Source organism: Schistocerca nitens, chromosome 6 (genome assembly GCF_023898315.1).
Source record: "Schistocerca nitens isolate TAMUIC-IGC-003100 chromosome 6, iqSchNite1.1, whole genome shotgun sequence".
In the NCBI taxonomy this organism is placed as follows: domain Eukaryota; kingdom Metazoa; phylum Arthropoda; class Insecta; order Orthoptera; family Acrididae; genus Schistocerca; species Schistocerca nitens.
In genome coordinates, this window is record NC_064619.1 from 460,441,728 (window position 1) to 460,454,090 (window position 12,363).

A 12,363-nucleotide genomic window follows, 5' to 3' on the forward strand; every position below is an offset into this window, starting at 1 on the left:
GCGTTCAAAGTCAAGGTCTGAACATTAATTACTTGAGTACAAATGACAGCTCCGGAAATGCAGTGAGCTTTTGTACCTTGTATAAGCGATACAACCGCCTTCTGTATGTGTACATATCCCTATTCCATGACATTCGTCACCCCAGTGTGGGTCAAGTGGAACAGGTCGATTGCTGCGTCTTATGGGCTCCTGACAAGCTACCGGCTTTATCGGAAACAAGGCAGTGTGGGAGCGAGCCTCAGGTGTCCCTGCCGCGCGGCGCTACATAATACACGGGCCGGCAGGCGGGCCCAGTGGGTCAGGATGGCGCAGCCCCTCAGCCCCTCTCTCCGTGAGATGGAGATCCGGGATGGGGGATTCCCCCTCCGAGCCGCAGGCGGCCGCCGGAAAAATGGATGAGGACGGATTCCCGGGCGTCGGCGTCGAGACGCTGAGGGGCGCAGGAATATGCCGGCGAGCTTTCTGCAATATCTCAGCGCGCTCTGTACCCCCTCTCCAGCCCACCTCACCCACCCTTCCTGGGGGACTGATGACCTTAGCTGTTTAGTCCCCCTTAAACATCCCAACAACCAACCAACCAACCACCCTTCCTCCCACGCAGACAATGCGCGCCGCCGGATACATTTCGCTCCGACAAGCCGGGGTGCGCAAGACGCGTAGTAAATAATTTGTGTTTGTGCCGGCCCGGACCGAGGAAGCAATTACGGCGAGTCGGCAGTCGGCGCTGTAATATACGGCGCCGGTCGCGGGAGGGTCTGCGGAGGAGGGGGAGCGCGCCGGAAGAGAAGGCGGGCGGACAAAGCTCTTCGACACGGCCGCCGGCCCCGCAGACACTGGCGCGCATTGACGATCACTCAGGCACGTACCCGCGGTGCCGCCCGCTGCCTGCCTGCCCCGAGGTCCCTGCAGTGACGCTTTGTAAACAAGAAGTGAGAAAACAACGAGAAATGGCAGAGGGAAGAACGAAGAGGAGAGGTTTCAGCCAACAATATTGTGTTTTCGCTTGTCTACTGTAGGCCTGGGCCGTATCAGTATTATGAAAATATTTCTCCAACTTATCGAAGGGTCATACTTTTTTTTTATTATTATTGAAGCTCTCCACGACACTCTCTCTTCATTGTCGGGAGTTAACTGTGATACTAAAAGCCATTTGGTATGTTCACATGCAGTTCGCCAAACTACGTCAGGAAGATGTAAACAAGACACATCTACATCTACATCCATACCTCGCAAGCCACCTGACGGTGTGTGGCGGAGGGTACCTCTATCGGTTCTCCCTTCTATTCCAGTCTCGTATTGTTCGTGGAAAGAAAGATTGTCGGTATGCCTCTGTGTGGGCTCTAATCTCTCTGATTTTATCCTCATGGTCTCTTCGGTAGAAATACGTTGGAGGCCCCCAATATACTGCTTGACTCTTCGGTGAAGGTATCTTCTTGAAACTTCAACAAAGGCCCGTACCGAGCTATTGAGCGTTCTCTCCTGCAGAGTCTTCGACTGGAGTTCATCTATCATCTCCGTAACGCTTTCGCGATTACTAAATGATCCTCCAAAGAAGCGCGCTGCTCTCTGTTGGATCTTCTTTATCTCTTCTATCAAACCTATCTGGTGTGGATCCAACACTGGTGAGCAGTATTCAAGCAGTGGGCGAACAAGCGTACTGTAACCTACTTCCTTTGTTTTCGGATTGCATTTCCTTAGGATTCTTCCAATGAATCTCAGTCTGGCATCTGCTTTACCGACGATCAACTTTATATGATCATTCCATTTTAAATCACTCCTAATGCCTACTCCCAGATAATTTATGGAATTAAATGCTTCCAGTTGCTGACCTATATTGTAGCTAAATGATAAGGGATCTTTCTTTCTATATATTCGCAGCACATTACACTTGTCTACATTGAGATTCAATTGCCATTCCCTGCACCATGCGTCAATTCGCTGCAGATCCTCCTGCATTTCAGTACAATTTTCCGTTGTTACAACCTCTCGACATACCACAGCATCATCCGCAAAAAGCTTCAGTGAACTTCCGATGTTATCCACAAGGTCATTTATGTATATTGTGAATATCAACGGTCCTACGAGATTCCATATTCTACTAGCCTGTTCATGAAGCAGGACAGTTATTGTCAATGTGTGTAGTCTGTTCTTTCGGAGATGGCCGAAAGAACACATACTACGTACACTGACGGAAAGAAAAATAGCAACACGGGGAAGGGATTGTGCGACATAAACAAAAGTTGGCAGGCGTGTTTCTACACATGAAAAATGATTTTGGAACCGCGTGACCGCTACGATCGCAGGTTCGAATCCTGCCTCGGGCATGGCTGTGTGTGATGTCCTTAGGTTAGTTAGGTTTAAGTAGTTCTAAGTTCTAGGGGACTGATGACCTCAGATGGTAAGTCTTACTGTGCTCAGAACCATTTGAAATTTCGCGACAGCGCCACTGTCAGGATGTAAGTCAGGTTTACTTTAAATACAGTCTGTAACGGTCGTGGGCGTTAGCTGGCTTTGAGACAGAACATGCTGATCTGACGTTGGTCACGGATGCCTTTAAGGCGACAGAGATATGATTACCAACATCTCACTGTGTTCGAAAGAAGTCATGTACTATGGCTACGAGGAGCTGTATGTTCCTTCTGCGTTACTGCAGATAGACTTGGCATGAAAGTAGCCACTGTACGTGATTGCTGGCAGTTGTGGTTACGAGAATGTACGGTAGCAAGAAGACAGTTCTCCTGGTGATCACGCGGCACTGCCGAAAGGGAAGGTCAACGTGTTTGGCGTATGGCTTTTGCGCATTTCAATCTGAGTAGAAGTTGGCACCACAGTGACACAACGAACTCTTACAGATTGGTTACCTCGATGACAGATTCGAACCAGACACCCTCTACCGCGCATTCTGTTGATCCCAAACCACCGTCATTAGCGACTTCTGGTGTGAAGCGAGGGCAGAGTGGAAGTCTATCGTGTTTTCTGATGAAAGTTTGTTATGCCGCGGTGCCATTGAGGGTCGCGTGCTTAATAGACGGTCTGCAACTAGCCTGCCTACGTGCAAGACACACTGGACCTACACTTGGAGTATCGTATGGCGTACAGGGGTGCGATGTCGTATGACAGAAGGAACACTCTCATGGTTATCCCACACACCCTTACTACAAATCTGTATGTCACTCTGTTGATTCGACCTGCTATGATGCCGCAACAGTATTTCAGAAGATTTTTACCCATCAACTACACTTCGAAGAAGCACCGAAAAATAACCTCTTATAGGAGAATGCGAGGTTGTCAAAAAAATGGTTCAAATGGCTCTGAGCACTATGGGACTCAACATCTTAGGTAATAAGTCCCCTAGAACTTAGAACTACTTAAACCTAACTAACCTAAGGACATCACACACACCCATGCCCGAGGCAGGAATTTAACCTGCGTCCGTAGCAGCCCCGCGGTTCCGGACTGCAGTGCCAGAACCGCACGGCCACCGCGGCCGGCAACGAGGTTGTCTTTCGACAGAGCTCAGTCATTCAGGAACATCAGTGGAAATCTGAAGAAGATCCCATCGGAAGGATCGAAGGGTCGAGCAGCGGAGAAGAAGTCTGAACAGAATTATGACACGTTGCAACGAATCGGATTTTATAGTCAATGTATTAGCAGATTGTAGCGACACAATCCTTCCGTCCAGATATTGAAGTACATTAATAAAATTAGGTACTTGTTATCTGTTCAGGTGGTTTCCTGTTCTCGGAAAGACACGTGCCGAGAGAGTCTGTTGGTGCCACGAGCAGATGAGACACACTGCAAAATCTTGGAAGTGACCATCCAGAAATCTAGAGCACTGGTGGAGGAGGGTATTCGAGAGCAGCAGGAACAGTTTATTGGGGTGGCTGGCAAAGGCTGAGCAACATATACTGACTCAGAAAATCAGAGAATAGGTATATTTACAACAATACATGAATGTTTTACAACAACCTTGGGAGCAGATAAATAGTAACTTATAACAGAGACGTGTCTGACTGAACCAAACCAGAATTTAGCCAAGATGACATTAGAAAATAATAAAAATATATCCCCCATGATATCTTGGCGCTTTTTAAGAAGTCTTGGTCAAGGAAAACGTCCACCAGCCCAAGGATCTCTATTTCCTGTGATGCTAAAGTTCACAACTCATGGAGACTTGGTGGCTGGTTTCCTATGTGTTTTTGGTGCTATGAAGAAAGCAGAGTTGTAAGCCCTGGTAGATGGCAACGGTGTTTCTGTCTGCTAAACGTAAGACACATTTACATGAAGTTCGCTCCAGGGAAAGCCAACGCAGCCTCACAAACAAAGAGTTATGTTGGCTGAGACGCAAATCTTATCCCGTGTAGTCGCAGTAGGAAATATGCAAAATGCCGATAACCATTTCTGACAAAGAGTAATTTCTTAACATTCGCTATAAATTCGTGTCAGGATGTCTTTTCGAAAGATGTTTGTCTGAAATGTAGCCTCCTAGGGAAATGGAACGTTGAGACAAATAGAAGATATCACTTGAAACGTTAGATGAGCTGATCCAGGAACAAACGAGGAGGTACTGAATCGAACTGGGGATAGTGGACGTTTACGTCATGTCTAAAGGAAGAGGAAGGTTGATAAGACACATCCTGAGGCATCAAGGAATTGTCAATTAGGTAATGAAAATAGGTTATCCTGCATGCAACTGAGGACGGAAACCAAGGCCTTAACACAGTGACTGGTTACAACTGGATGGAGGTTGCAGTTATGGCGGAGAAGGCCTGAAGAGAACGGACCAGTAAGGAGTACTGTATCAGGCGAAGATCATAACAACACGAACAACAGCAACAGCTCGTGGTCCATTAGTACAACGGTTAACTTCTGACGATCATGAGAAAGTTGTTTCGTAGAAAAACGAATCGGATAGGAGAAGTAAGGGAGAAACATTTACCCAGAAACGTCGCTGTAAAACACTATGTTCTAATACTGGAACAGTACGTTAGAGAGTATCATAGAAGACTTCAGTCCTTTTCTTATCTTTTGTGAGTTATCAGTCTTCTGACTACTTTGTTGCGGGCTGTAACAAATTCCCCCCTCCCCTCCCCCCTCCTCCCTACCAGTTATTATATCATGAGAGGTTTACTTTTCTGGGCTTGTAGATACATCGAGCGATTGTGATAATTAATCGCACTCCGCAATTTTTGTCTTCATCTCGCAGTAACTACAGACTCAGGAGGGGAAATAGCCTAAGTTAATCAAGCTGTAAAAAAAAAAATGTTGATTGTACTTACAGTCAAGAAGAAGAGATAAAAACATTTACAGTTACATTTGCTGACGAGACAGTTCTGTGGGAGACAGAAAGGAATTGTAGAAGCAACTGAACGGAAACAGTGTCTTACAAAGAGCTTATAAGACGAACAGCAACAAATATAAAAGGAGAGTAGTCGAACAAAATAAAGCGATGCTCAAGGAAATAGATTAGGAAATTACACAACAAATACAGTATATGAAACTTGAGCATCAAAGTAGCTGAAAATGGCTGTATGCAGACTAGCTACAGTAAGGAAATTGTTTCAGAAAATGAAAAAATTGTAAGCATCGATTTCTGGAAGATTAGGGTTTACCAGCACGTTGACAATGAGGTCGGTGGAGTACAAGTGTAGTTCAGGGGAGGATGGGAAGTCGGTCGTGTCCCCTTAAGAGGAGCATTGCCTTCTACAATACTGTGTTTTGGTTCCGGGGCCTCGGTTCATGTTGGTTATGGCAGTTATGCGGCATACAGGCAGGAGAGAATCCTCCAAGCACTTTCACTGGATTATACAGTTAATATGCGTCTGATTCTCCAATTAAAGTACTTGAACGGGAAGCAAGACTATATTAACTTACATTTGTGCAACTTTTCAGTACTGTTCTGCAATGAGAGTGATTTGTGATATATTAATATCAAAATATGATACTTTCCAACGAATCCAACTTTTGCGTGAAATTTCCCTGGGTAGATATTACGAATACCGCTAGTGAGTAATTATTGTATGCAGAAAGACTATTCATAACGCAGTAATGATTCCACATCGTAATGTCGATCGTTACTATGGCAGTTATGAAATTTTAACGATGACATCGAAGAACGAGTTATTTGCTTAATTATCTGAATATTTGCAGAGCCTGAAATCCACACGACACAGTTCCGTAGTACGCTCACATAGGATTCAAAATCAAAATGGCCATTTGACAGTTACTGAGCTGATTTGTGCTGTTTGTTGTGAGTTGTTTGGAGCCCCTGTATTGTTACTCAAGCGATGCATGTATGAATAAACTTCATTTTTTTAAAATTGATAGGGATAGTCGGTTTACGAAGATTTTACCAAGCTTCCCAAGTGCAACCCAGTTGAGCCCAATTCGACAGGTGATCTCTGCTCGGTCGTTATCTTTCCAAACCTGGATTTTGTAGATAACATAAATGTAATCATTTGCTACATCCAGAACTTACTTTTCGATGGAGACTGTGATACTGACAGGGTTAGAGACTTATTCCGGTTAATTTAAAAAGCCTACTGCTTTGGAAGCATCTTTGAGCTCTTGGATCGTTGTTGACTCCTCGTTTGTGTCTCTGCTGAAGAGTATATCATCTGCAAGGCGACGATGCTAGAGACATTTTCTATCTATGTTGATACCTTTCCGTCCCCAGGACAAATACAAGAGCATGCCCCCCCCCCCCCCAAGATAAATAATTTATGTGTCTCCTGGTGTGACGCCTCTTTTCGTGGAAACCTTCCAGTGTTCCTTTATTTTCACATTGTTGTTGTTGTGGTCTTCAGTCCTGAGACTGGTTTGATGCAGCTCTCCATGCTACTCTATCCTGTGCAAGCTTCTTCAACTCCCAGTACCTACTGCAACCTACATTCTTCTGAATCTGCTTAGTGTATTCATCTCTTGGTCTCCCTCTACGATTTTTACCCTCCACGGTGCCCTCCAATACTAAATTGGTGATCCCTTGATGCCTCAGAACATGTCCTACCAACCGATCCCTTCTTCTGGCCAAGTTGTGCCACAAACTTCTCTCCTCCCCAACCCTATTCAATACTTCCTCATTAGTTACGTGATCTACCCATCTAATCTTCAGCATTCTTCTGTAGCACCACATTTAGAAAGCTTCTATTCTCTTCTTGTCCAAACTATTATTTTCACATGCATGTAGAGTGGCATTCTCGTAAATGTTTCTTCTCATCACCCATAATTGGTTCCAGAGATGGTTAAGCGGAGATGAAAAGGCCTGCACAGGATAGATGGACGTGAGATCTGCAGTAAACCTGACTTCGGAGTGATGCCGATAACAAAAGTAGATCTACCAGGAGAGATGGAGTAATTGTTCTCAGCAAATCCGAAACAGTGAAGTAAATGGGAAGCTTGACAGTTTTGCCGAGAATAGCCACTACTGCTGCTATGAAATTTGTAAAGCCTGTTCAATTCTCCCTTTGAGACCCTCTGGTTACAATTATGTGCATTAGCTTTTACTGCGTATTAGCTCCAATATCTTTTTCCAATGGAAACCTAAGGTACATATTTGTGCATGTCCAACGTTACCATTATCCGTAAGTGCGGTCAACTGTTGGGCATCACTATAAAAGTATCAGCAAGTCAATGTGGCAGTACAACAGATATGCTTGGTTCGTTATATTCCACGACATAACTGAATATTATTATTGTTTTTTACATGGGAATTATTCAATGATTATTTTCCTGTTTATTACAATAGTTATTTTAGACCATAAAATGAAGCCAAGCCTACAAAACATATTTTGAAAATGTGTACATATTTTTGTATAAATCTTGCACCTCAAATCGTTTAAAAATGATCTAAAAGCATTATTACGTAGAGAAAAATTTTTGTGTTCCAAAAACATTCAGGTTTGAAAGGGTTAAGACAGGTACTAAACGAATTTTTTATTGCTTTTACCAATAACAGTTCTTCTGGAACACGACACACGAGTCGCCAAAGCAGCAGACCACAATGTCGAGTGATGGGACTCTGGGTCCGTAATAAAGTTAAAAGCTCATGCCATTCGAGACTTAGGAAATCCGTCACGCCTGTCAGGTAGGCAGCTCCGCGTCGCGGCGCGGACACCGGCGGCTGCGGGCGCGGCGGCCGGTACCAGGCTAGGCCAGGCCAGGGCAAGCAGAGCAGGGCAGAGCGGAGCAGCCAGTGTCACGTGACCCGCTGCAGTCGATACGGCGCGCTGGGGGTCCCCCGGGGCGCGACTGCGACTGCGGCAGCTGCAGCCGCCACTGCCGCGCCGCGCCATGCTCTGCTTAATGCTCACCCACATTCGACTAATTACGGCCGCAGTGCAATGTTTGCGGTGGCTCTGCTCCTGAGAGGTAATCAGTCATCGCCCACCCCTCCTCAAGAGCTGGTGTTCCTTTCCATTGGCGCACAAAGTGGCCGCGGCACTATCTTTCCGGTGGCCGTAATCCAATGGGAAACGCGTTCTACAAATGCTAATCAAGTCTTGAGGAATGCAGATTAGCGGAAACGAGACAGGTGATAGACATTAAAATTGGAGACCACGAAGCAGACGAAGTGTAAGATTTCTGCTACCTTGGAAGTAATTTAGGACACGACACGTGGAACAAGGGGGACATTAAAAGTGGCCATGGTGGGAAGCAAAGATGGTATTCCAGATGAGATATGCTAATATTAATCATTGAAATAAATTGAAGGAAGATATTTCCAAGAAGGCACAGGTGATAGGACATGTGTTAAGACTTCAGGAAATAACATCTTTGGTACTGGAGGGAGCTGTAAAGGGTAAAAACCGTAGAGAAAGACAGAGACGTGTATATACACAACAAATAATCAAGTCTTTGTTTTCTAATAAGAATAAGTTAAGTAGCTCAGGAAACGGTATGGTGTTTTAAGCTATACCTGTAACGGTTTTATTTATTGATGTCATTATAAAAAGCTTCGAACTTTAATAGTGGCAACTATTTTTTTACAGCCCTTACAAAATAGACACATATTTCGAAGTTTTACTGATCTTCAAAGTTGTCACCACCATTGTGCATAACCCGTTGCCAGCGATGTGGAAGTCGTAGCATACTCTTAGCAGTGCCAGTTGTGTAGACAGTTCGAGCGGCGCGCTCTATTGCCCGACGAATTTGTAGGAGCTCTGAAGCGAATGCCGTTTAGTGTTTCCTTCAGTTTAGAAATCGTGTGGAACAAACGAGTGCTTAAGTCATGGGAGTGCAGTTGGAGGTATAGTACTTAGCAGTCCCATCAATCAAACAATTCAGTAATAGCTTGCAATGTACGTGCTTGACCATTCTCCTACAAAATGATGGTCAGGTCCTGCAGAAAGTGTCATCACTTATGTCTCTATACTGTTAATTTTTGGAACACAACCGACGACCAGCTAGGAGACAGAAGTGATACACTTTCTGCAGGACCTGGCCATCATTTTGCAGGACAATGCACTAAGATGTCCAATGTTGATTTGGACGAAATATCAGGGATAGAAGAGTGCCATGGACCACGGCCACGCAACCTAGAAGGATCCTCGGCAGCTGAAACATCCAGTCGTGAAAGCCTTCATTGCATGATGAGACTGATTTGATCGCTTGGCGAAGGGTGGTCAAGGTTTGCGAGTAACACTGGGCATTCACTGTTGTCCTGTGCTGCAGGAAGTGAATCAGAATGGGGCCATCTTGATCAAAAAAGAACGTCAGAATAACCTTTCCTGCACTCGTGAGGATGGCCTTGGTTTCTTCTGGTGGTGGTGGTGACCCTGGATGCTTCCACTGGAAACTTCGTCGTTTTGATTCTGGTTCGAAGTGATGACATCATGACTCATGTCCAGCCACCACTCGTGCCAACAACGAATTCCCTTCCCGAGCATAGCACTGCAGATGATCAAGACAGTGGGCCTTTCGACATGCTTCCTGGTGTGGTTGAAGACTGTGGGGCACCCACTGGGTACATACACACTCTGTGCATGTGCAGTCGTTCCTTCATGATGGTGTGAACAATTCCGACGCTCTGTCTGATCACGGCTGTAGTCCTGGATAATGAGTGCATCCATCAGCTGGACGATGTCATCGGTAATGCTAGTTTTGCTCCAGACTGTGTATCATCGGCTAACGACACCCATCCTTGCCTGAAGCGCTTGTGCCACGCCTTGACCCTTGCAAGGCACATACAGTGTTCGCCGTACACTTATGACATTCGTCGATGAATGTCCGTTCCTCCTACTTCTTCTGCTGCCAGAAAACGAACAACACCTCTTTGCTCTTCTGTTGACGCCTCCATGTCACTGTTCGCAATGCGATTAGCAGCGTTTGACGATTGATGCAGGCTGCTGCTAGCTCTGTAGAGTCACGTGACGTGCACACGTGCCCTCTAGCTGTGAACTTCCACGCTCTGGTCCGAACTACACGTCGTTACACACGCCACGATATTACCCTCCTGTCACCGGTTTGCACATTCCAGACTATGGGTCGTTTCTTTTTGAATGCCCCTTGTACTAGAGCTCTTGCTTCCAAAAATTGGCCCAGTCATATCCATAACTATCGACCATTTCTCCTGGGACACCCTGCAATCTTTGAAATCGACGAATATTTTCGAAAACTGTATTTAGCGAGGGCTTTATACATTGGTGAATTAATATTCTACCGCTGTGAAGAAATTTTATTCTCATTGAGGATTTATTTCCCTCGACAAGTATTGTAGAAGGTGCTCCACAGATAATTACAGAAGTTTTCACTGGACTAGGTACAGTCCTTTTCCTGTTCGTGTACGTGAAATCGAAAAAACATGTTTTAATATTTTACCATAAGAAATAGCGTGTGAGGGTGCAGAGAATTACTGATTAGGGGCTGGTAGTGTTACTCTTCAGAGGTAAGCTTTTAAGTGCCGTACGTGGAAGCATTCGCTTACGCTACACGTTCATTCTGCGATTTCGTGGACATAAATTTCCCAGAAGCACTTCCCGTTCACCCTGTAATCAGAACATTGGGTTGCGTCATCCTGAGTCCCTTAAAGCTCGTTTAGGATTCTGTCAATGTTTCAGCCTTGATGACTGCGAATCGTCTCTGCAATCTGGAAAATCGATATAAAGTTTCTGGACAACGACCACGTAATGTTATTTGATCCCTAATGTACTCCACCACGAAGACAGCCCAACGATCGTTTTCCTCGAACAGGATCGCATGCCACGATGTTCGCTGCATGGTCACGGAAGATTAGTAAATTTCCCTTTGAAACTTCGGGGAAGGACAATAGCAAGACGAAGACAAACTTCATACTTACTTATCGTAAACTACAAGCCTAGAAGAGCAAATTCATAATTCAAACACAATACTATAATGACATTCGGAACCTATTTTGCTGTATATTAGTTTAGTCAGCAACTTGGATGCTCGAGTTGCTATGCTGGATATTCTTTAGTTCTCGCATTAATGTGCGTCTGCTAACTTCGGAATTGTATGGTTGACAACGCGCCGGAAGTCCTGTATTTACTCACAGCATGAGGAGTGGAACATACAACGTGCCTTTAATTTCGTGGACGGTGCACCTCCGACATGGAAAAGTGCTTTTCAACTAACGATAATAAGCAAAGATTCACTTACTTTGTGATTCGTTAAATACTCTTAATTCTTATGTCCACCGATTTATTGCAAGACAACACGTTTTTTCCTAATAGAAAGGTATACTCGTACTAACAGCACTCCATAGTTCTTGAAATGAAGAACACAATGGCGAAACGCTTATTAATTTTGACACGGAAACCTTTAGCATAAGTGCTTCGTAAACATACAAAAATGTAAGAGGAAGCGACCGAAATCAGCTTATGTGGTGTAAACTCTACCAGGCTTGATTCTCATGCGGGGCGGTAACGTTACACGCCGTTTTCAATTTAGTAACCTTGTCCCATGTTCTTGCTACATACAACGATGAAGCCTCGCATTGGTGCCCCATTGGGTGGTGTGTATGGAGCTAAAGCGCTAAATAACCGCAATGCAGCTCAATTTACTCACATACACATTCTTATCAAAATAAATGGACACTCTTCTGTAATGTGGAATGTCCACTAGACATGACGAGAGATGGACCCGTCAGCATTAAAGTAGTCGATGAGTAGACGTACTTTTCTGTCAGTAAGAGGAAGTAACAGCACAATGGGTCCGTCACAAGAGCTCAGTGGTTCCGAACTTGGACTAGTCGAAGCGAAATGTAGCGTGAGGAGGGCTATGCGAGAGACGTTAAATTAATTCGAAAGTAAAGTTTTATGTACTGACTTGGCAGAAAATCCTAAGAAATTTTGCTCTTATGTCAAAGCAGTAGGTGGATCAAATCAAAATGTCCAGACACTCTGTGAC

General features: G+C 44.8%; 1 protein-coding gene across 1 annotated transcript in view; it reads left to right on the forward strand.

Annotated features, from left to right (window-relative positions):
* The first annotated feature begins 8,339 nt into the window (after positions 1-8,339).
* The window catches only part of LOC126263408 (zwei Ig domain protein zig-8-like), a 449,731-nt gene continuing 445,707 nt past the window's right edge, over positions 8,340-12,363 (forward strand). Inside the window, exon 1 of the mRNA XM_049960502.1 lies at positions 8,340-8,367. Within this exon, the coding sequence (XP_049816459.1) occupies positions 8,340-8,367 (28 nt within the window). The remainder of the gene's footprint in view (positions 8,368-12,363) is intronic.